The sequence below is a fragment of the Echinops telfairi genome, unplaced genomic scaffold, assembly GCF_000313985.2.
Source record: "Echinops telfairi isolate 266 unplaced genomic scaffold, ASM31398v2 ScPeMD7_8;HRSCAF=38, whole genome shotgun sequence".
NCBI lineage: Eukaryota > Metazoa > Chordata > Mammalia > Afrosoricida > Tenrecidae > Echinops > Echinops telfairi.
The window spans coordinates 9,813,863-9,822,611 of record NW_022103905.1 but is presented as its reverse complement, the minus strand read 5'-3'; the positions used below and the strand labels follow the sequence as shown (position 1 = coordinate 9,822,611).

Sequence of the window (8,749 nt, the reverse complement as noted above, 5' to 3'; positions counted from 1 at the left end):
ATTGGTATCTAATCCGCACATCATACAATTCAATAGTTCAGTCATATCAAGAATTGCATAGTCATTACCACAATCAATTTTAGAACACCCCCCATGATTAAATCACCTTTAAAATGAGTTTTTTAATCACAATCAGTTCTAGTGCTCCCTCCCCTCTCCTGCCTTCATTGCTTACTCCCCAAATCCCCTCACATTCCCTGTCTCCCACCCTCAACCCCCCCTCATTCATTGTTTTCTCCCCTAATCCCCACATGCTCCCTCCCTCCCATTCCCGCGCACACACACCCCAGTCCCCTATAAACCCTTGCATCAGTTACTATCTCTATGCATCCACTGCTTCTGTGCTTTACAAACTGGGAATCCCAATAGAAACTATAAAAAACAAAATCAAAATAAAAAGTTAAGGATAAAATAATAATATAAAGATAAAGATACAAACAATGAGTAAGAAAGAAAAGACCACTCTCAATATTTAAAAAACCAGGGAGGAAATTTCCCTGCACTTAGATGTTATGGTTTTCTCTGAGAGTATTCTGGTGATTCATTTGGTGATGCTAAAAAAGAGGAAAATAGTTTAAAAGAAAAAGGTGTATTGAGGTAATTAGTAAAAATCTAAGAGGTGATCATGTCACCCAGATACTTTAAAAACTGATGTATGAAATCTAATTCTAGGTGATGTGTACAGTTGTTATAATAATACCTTTCACGATTTGTCTTTAAAGCTAAAGCTGTAGAAGGTGTGTCCTCAGAGAGCTTGCTCTCAGTCCCTGGACAGAAGACAGCTGATTCTTCCCCGGAAGTCTCTACGAGTGCCAGCCACATGCCACATTCTTCATCAATTGCCAACCTGCAGACGGCTAGTAAACTTATTTTGAGTTCGAGACTGGTATATAGCCAACCCCTGGACCTCCCAGAAGGAGTGGAAGTGATCAGGGCAACACCTTCAGCAGGTGACGTACCTAAGGCTGTAGGTAGTTGTAATGGAGAGTGATCTTCAGTGGATCAAATCATGTGCTGCTCTGAGATAGTCTGTACCGTGTTGACCTTGAAATAAAGGTTTATTTTCTAGTAATGATACATCTGCACAGAAACATGTCTTTGTGAGAAATAATTTTTTGTGTTAAATGTGATCAGTTTGACAGAAAATTGTGTAAATATTTAAATGTGAGTTTTCTTGCATAGCAATACTATAATAGTATCATTACAAAGAACACATGTTTATTTGTGAATCATTGATGTCTTAAACCTATGTAATTCAGACTTTTTAGTAACATTGTGCTAGTCATATCTCACTCTCGTTTAGGATATTTAAAGAAAGGTTGACAGATACTTTGGGGAGAAAGTCCAGGGTGAAAGACCATTGTTGGCTGTCCTGGAACAATCTGAAGTTTAGCACACGTATAAGATCCACATAGTTTGAAGAGACCGGCAGATGTATTTTAAACCATCTGCCACGTGTGGAGTTTTAATTGGGGTTTGTAGACTAGTATGTTGTGGCACCAAAACTGGGCTTTCAAAACTGTCCCAGGTATTGCTGAATGGCCTTGAACATTCTCTTCTCAGGCCGCAGGTGGGTTTGAATTTCAACTTGAATCACCTTGAGAAGCAGTTACTCTGGGCTTTTTCAGCAGGTGCAAATGTAGGCCAGTTTTGGCTTCTTTTAAAATAGTTTGAACGTTTGAGAGATACGCAAACAGGTCTATTAGAGCTGGTAATAATAAATTATATATTTTGTATGGGATTTTAAATAAAACGCTTTCAATATATTTCAATAACACTGAAAGAAATCGCCACATGATCCCCGCTATTTGGAAGAATAGGCATAGAGAGTAAAGTGTTTAACAGTACCTGTTAGGGAGGTATTAGTGGACTGGAACTTGAGCCCAGGACTTCTGACCCCCAAATCTTAATCGTAATTTACCCTCATACTGTAGTGTAGGATAAATGTACAGTGGTCGTCTCTGGCAGGCAGGAATAACTAGGTGAGTTCTGTTGCAGTGATAAGGAGACTCGAAGTAAGCTTGGTAAAATGGGTGAACTCCGTGAGTCGGCCTCACTGGCCGTGAATATTTTGATGGCAGCAGTCACTCTGGATGACTATGGAGAGGTTTAGGATATTTGAAGAGCAAACTGAAATGACTACTTAACCTTCTATGATGAAAATAATAAAAAACAAGGAATAAAGATCCAGTGAGGCATATTATGGGAAAGGCATCTATGCATTATGATAGATAACAGCTTTATGAAGTAGGGATGGTTTCATTGCCTTTGAGTTTGAATTTAATTCAATATTTGCCTCTTTAAATTTAATTCTGCGTATTTTGATTTCATCAAAGAGGCTGTTTAAGATTTCTTTCCTTTTAGAATGTTACGTCTTACAAGAGACAAAGACGCCAGAGAGACACAGGCACCTCATCTGGTTGAGGGCGGCCATCAGCAGGTGGTCAGAATGACTCCCCGGCACTATTTAAGTTTTCTCTAGCCACCCTGGGCAGTGGACACTTAGTGCGGGACAAATGGCAGGACTTTAGGAGGGCCCTGCAAAGCTATCCTGATACAGCTCACAGTGGCCTTGCATTGATCACATCCTGGAATTTGATTACTAGCACATTATTTTGTGGTTCCATTATTATGACTCTCTGCTTTATCCTTTTTTCAAAGGTCACCTGAGTTCTTCTTCAATTTATCCAGTGTGTCTTGCGCCCTATTTGGTGGTTACAACTTGTTCTGACAATAAAGTGCGCTTCTGGAAATGCTGTCTGGAAACCAACTCGGCATGTGAGAGTGATGCAAAAGAAACGTACCACTGGAGGAGATGGCCCTTGATGAACGATGAAGGGGAAGATAATAGCAGTACAGTGAGCATTGTGGGAAGACCGGTTGCTGTTAGCTGCTCCTACACAGGCCGCCTTGCAGTAGCTTACAAGCAACCTATCCACCAAAATGGTTTTGTTTCTAAAGAATTTTCCATGCATGTTTGTATATTTGAGTGTGAATCTACAGGAGGGTCAGAGTGGGTTTTAGAACAAACAATTCATCTTGATGATTCGGTTAAGGTCGGGAGTGTACTTGATTCAAGGGTCAGTGTGGACAGCAATCTGTTTGTGTACAGCAAATCGGATGCATTTTTGAGCAAGGATAGATACCTTCTTCCCAATATAAAGCATCTAGTACATTTGGACTGGGTATCCAAAGAAGATGGCTCCCACATTCTCACAGTGGGAGTCGGTGCTCACATATTCATGTATGGGAGGCTTTCGGGAATTATGACTGAGCAAACGAGCAGTAAGGACGGAGTAGCTGTCATTACTCTACCACTAGGTGGCAGTATCAAGCAAGGAGTTAGGTCAAGATGGGTTCTTCTCAGATCCGTAGACTTGGTTTCCTCTGTTGATGGGACGCCTTCCCTGCCTGTGTCTCTCTCTTGGGTAAGGGATGGGATTCTGGTGGTGGGAATGGACTGTGAAATGCATGTGTACGCACAGTGGAAGCACGTTGTCAAGTTTGGAGACGTCGAAGCTGATAGTCCTGACGCAGAAGAGACGGCAATGCAAGATCACGCTGCCTTTAAATCTAGCATGCTGTCCAGAAAAAGTGTTGTTGAAGGAGCAGCCATTGCTGATGATGTTTTCTGTTCGCCAACTGTCGTTCAAGATGGCGGCCTGTTTGAGGCGGCACATGTGCTTTCCCCCACGCTCCCACAGTACCATCCCACCCAGCTGTTAGAACTGATGGATTTAGGAAAAGTTCGAAGGGCCAAAGCCATTCTCTCTCATTTAGTAAAATGTATTGCAGGGGAAGTTGCCATAGTTAGAGACGCTGATGCAGGAGAAGGAGGTAAGCGACATCTCTCTCGAACCATCAGTGTAAGTGGCAGCACAGCAAAGGACACCGTCACCATAGGAAAAGATGGCACCCGAGATTATACCGAGATAGATTCCATTCCTCCTCTACCGCTACACGCATTGCTCGCTGCAGATCAAGATACAACCTACAGAATTCCGGAAGAAAGTACGAAAATGGCACAGAGCTATGAGGATCATACCAAAAGTCAGCCGGGGGATCAGTATTCAGAACTGTTCCAAATCCAGGCTATAACAACGGATGACATTGATCTAGAGCCAGAAAAGCGAGAAAACAAATCGAAAGTAATAAATCTTTCTCAGTATGGACCAGCTTACTTTGGCCAAGAACATGCTCGGGTACTTTCAAGCCATCTCATGCACTCAAGTCTGCCAGGCCTTACCCGTTTGGAACAGATGTTCCTGGTGGCTTTGGCTGATACAGTGGCTACCACCAGTACCGAGCTCGATGAAAGCAGAGATAAGAGTTACTCAGGTAACTATCCTCACTAGAAATGCGTAAAGTTTTCATTCCGAGAAATAGTTGTATTATGCATACAATGATTTGAATGTTGAATTGCAATGTTTCTTTTAAATCTTGGGGTGGGAAACGGCCTCTTTAATCGTCAGGTACTATTACATAACGTACTGACCGTGATTGCAAAAGGAGAGGCAGCCGGAGCATAAAGCACTCCTGCATGTGGCTTTATGGATCTGTGATACGTGTATAATCACGAGTTGAAGTTAATGGTTCTGTTTATAAAGGATGGCATTAGCGAAGGAAACGAAAACTCATTCATTCATTCAATAATTATTGTGGACGAGGGAAAAGTTACTATGCACCGAGCATCTTCAATACTGTATCAGGTCGAATTGTCATGACAGTCTGCCAGTGGATCACTGTGATGCCTCGTTTTATAGGTGAATAGACCCTGAGGTGTCCTCAGGATCACACAGGCATCGAGGAGTGGGGTTGGAATTCAGTTCGTATGTGGCTAAATCCTTGGCCTCAGTCCCCCTCACGGTTTCATAAAATTTCCAAATCTGTGGGGAAAAGACAGTTCCTCAAAGCCTGCTTCCTGCCGGTCTACACCCTCACGCTGAATCTCTCACACTTCCTCGTAGGTGAATTAAAGTCACTAGAGAGTTTGCCTGTTATGACCCATTTTCTAACTATGTTACTGAGGATTGAAAAAAAAAAAGCCCCCTAATTATGAAGTTGTGTACCAGAGCAAGATTCTCCCCCAAAAGATACTTAATCCTTTTGCATACGTTAAATTTTTCAATATGTTTAAATTTTTTCAACATGGGACATTAAAAAGCAGGCATTCCAACATTTGTGAAAAATGGGTTAGACATGCTGTCGCAAAATTATATCACTGACCAGGCAATGTAAAAAACAGCTCATCTTGACTCTGCTGGACATCCATGAGGTAGACGCAGCATGATCGAATGCATGTGTTCGTTTCACAGCAGGAAGTTGAAGCTCCAGGATTAAATTAGCTTACATCTCAGTCAGTAAACTTTCCCTGATGTTCAAGTGAGACAGCTTGGAGGCTGTATCCAATCCACTGGCCACTGCTATCACTTCGACGGTATCCAGAAGCCAGTCATTTTTCACCACACTTACTGATACTCTTCTGGTCTGAGCCACTCACCTTCCGTCTCTTTATTATCTCAGCACCCTACCTGCTTCTGCTCGTGTGAGCCAGCCTTTTCTTTGTGTAGTAGCCATGATTCCTCTAAAACAGACTAAAGTCAAGTGTCTCCTGCTCATCACACCTCACTGACCTTCCTCTCAGTGGAGAATAAAAGCCAAGCTGCTTCATTTCTTACCTATTCTGTTGGCCCCCACATGTGTGTTCCACAAGCGCAGCTGGGCACACACTTACGCTTCCCTCTGCTTAGAGAGCTCTCCTTCCAGGTTTTTATGCAAGGCTCATTTCCTTGCCTCCTCAGATTTCTGTTGAAATGTACCTTACTGGAGAATTCTTCCCCAGCCTCCGTAGGTAAGAGAACTCTCCCACTCCTGCACAAACTATCTCACAATCCCGATTTATTTCCCCCATTGGCTTTGTTTCCGCCAGTAGCGTATATTTGTTTAATGTTTGTCTCCGCCTCTCAAATGGAAGTTCCATGAGGGTGGAGACTTGTTCTTATCCACTGTCCTCTTTCCTATACCTGAAACATGCCTGCCATGTTAATTAGTTGAATTAGTGAATGAATGAGTCAAGCGATATAGCTAGTGAGAAGCTGTGATTTTTGAACTTTGGAAATTTAAAATACTTTAGAAATTTAAAATATTTTTGTTTAGAAAATATTTATTTAATCCAACAGTTTTTGAGTGGTGCTTGTGTGAGGTCGCTGGTCTTTTTTCACATTGCTCTGTGTGGCAGTGCCCACACTCTCCTCATTTGCTCAGCTTTGGACTAACAGTGCACTTAGTCAGAAGCTCGTGGAGTCCAGGTTACACAGGGTCACTCTCTTAACCTTGGAATGCTTGTTAGCCAAGGGAAGTAAATCTCAAAACTTTGGTAGTGCTATTTTTCAGTTATGCCAACCAGCCTACAAAATGTTACCCACTTAACTGTATAACAAGAATTGTACTCTAGTTACGTATTTTTTGTCTTTAAATGTTACTGAACTTCATAGAGGAAATGTGTAAGGAAAATGTGTCAGACTTACTGTTGTCAATATGTTTTTATTGGGTTTCCACATTTCATTTGTTATGAGTAAGTATATAACCTGTAATAATAATTATATTCTCTCCAATCATTTTTCCTTTAGAAATTCTCATAATTCATTTTTTGTGGTAAAGATGACACGCTTAGAAAGGAATACACTAAAAATAATCCTCTCCATTTTGAGATAATTATTCCTAAGTTTCTCTGATGATACCTTTCCTAGGTCTGTGGTTCTTTGCACTCCTTTTTCCTGAAACATGTTCTGTTTAAATCACAGGAAGAGACACGCTAGACGAGTGTGGTTTGAGATACTTGCTAGCCATGCGCTTACACACGTGCCTGTTGACTTCACTGCCTCCTTTGTACCGAGTGCAGCTGCTTCATCAAGGTATTCCACTTATTTGAACCTCTGCACAACCTTTGTCCATATTGGCGTGACGAGTGCATTCGTTTTTGTGTGTCAGCATAAGCTGGATCCTTGTTTGCACACTCCTCGCAGACATTCACGTCTTCCTGGTCTCAGTCGCCGTTTACCACTCTTGTCGTACCTTCAGCTCTGTTCTGTGACTTTCACTCATTTAGCTGAGTATTCCTCAGACTTACTCACTAAAGAAATAGGCAGCTCTTCAGGGAGAAAAAGGGTACGTCTGAGGTGTTAACCCACCGTGACTCTTTAGAAAGTGACAGTGAGTTTCTCGCATGCCTGGTGTTTTGTTTTATCTATAATAATACGTGCTCTTCTGCTGCTACTATGTGGGTCTAGTTTAATACACGTACCAGGTTCTAAATTATTCACCAGCAAGTAAGGCTGGTGTTCCAGGAAGCCCTGCCACCTTCATCCTGTGGTTTCACATAGCTTCAGCACATTGCCGTAGACCACGATTAGAGACAAAGATTTGTGTCAACTCTTTTGTCTTTAGGTGAAAATACCGAAACCAGAGAGCTTCCATGGGCTGTAGGGTTACTTATTATTGAAATTGGAATTAGAATCCCAATCCAGTGTGCTTTTCATTAGAGTATGTCTCTTTTGAAACGAGCATCTTGGGCACAGCTTCCTAATGCATACACATTTTGGTTGCAGGACCCAGACTAGCAGTCGGGATAGATTGTTCCTTTCATCTTAATATTGTGTCATGTCTAGATTACATTTCCTCTACCGAACCCTTTATTCCTTAAATGTTGAGGCCATGCTGTTGTATGTTTTCCTCTTTGAATGAACACTGTATTGAATGACTTTGAAATCTTTGTGTGTAATTCTGATCGTTTCCTCTTTAATTTTGTAGCAATGAAGTTGCTGTGTCAGGGTGCCTTATCGAAGGCCTTAGTATGATCCGTTTCAGAGAGGTTGGTAGTGGAAGCTGGCCACCATTTAGTTCTTCTGGTCTCCCGGGGCTGAGATGCATGTGGTCTACTAGCGTCTCACCCTCCTTGTTTCCATGTGTCTGGGTTTTCTTCACCTTTGGTCTGGACAGGACGAGACCAGAAATTTCATCTTAGATACCCTCTCATAAGCTTTCAGGCCCCCATTCTCAACTCTTTACAGTAACAACTAGAACTAAATTATTATGAGCTAAATTATTGATTAAAAACCCACCCGTCCTTGTAAGTCTGATGGTATGCTAGGGGGTACCTGGGGAAAAAATGGAAAAAAGCTCCGCTGTGCGGAGCTTTTGTAGAACGCCTTTTTCCCGATAGGCGAGCATCAAGCAACTTGCTCTGAGTTAGTGCACCCAGTGGCGTTGCCTGGAAAGGTTCTCCCTGGTCTAGTGAATTTTTTCATGAAAGCACTTTTGCTCGGACCTCTTAAATCTGTGATGGCAGATTTAAGAGAGCAACTGCAGCTGTGAAATTTTGTTTCCTGCTCGAGAAAAATGCCACAGAAACTGTTGTGATGTTGAACCCAGCTTACCAGGACAGTGCTATGGGAAAAACTCAAGCGTACGAGTGATTTTTTCATTTTAAAAAAGGTGAAAGAAATCGATTGATGACAAACCTCATTCTAGACATCTGCCAACTTCCCAAATGTACAAAAATGTCAACAAAATTCATACACTTGTGCTCAATGATGGACCATTGAAGAGATGCAATGCAAGATTTGGGAATGAGAAGGGTTGCTGCAAAATTTATGCCTCGGGTTCTGACTGACCAGGAAAAAGAGTGTCAAGTGGAAACAAGTTTTGCTTTGAAAGAACAGATGCGAAATGACCCAGACTTTTTTTTTTT

The 8,749-nt window shown here is 41.9% G+C and overlaps 1 protein-coding gene across 1 annotated transcript in view; it reads left to right on the top strand.

Moving 5' to 3' along the window:
* DMXL2 (Dmx like 2) overlaps positions 1-8,749 on the top strand; it is a 160,660-nt gene that overhangs the window by 97,406 nt on the left and 54,505 nt on the right. The window contains exons 16-18 of the mRNA XM_013006336.2: positions 723-950; positions 2,662-4,338; positions 6,804-6,914. Coding sequence (XP_012861790.1) covers positions 723-950; positions 2,662-4,338; positions 6,804-6,914 — 2,016 coding nt within the window. The remainder of the gene's footprint in view (positions 1-722; positions 951-2,661; positions 4,339-6,803; positions 6,915-8,749) is intronic.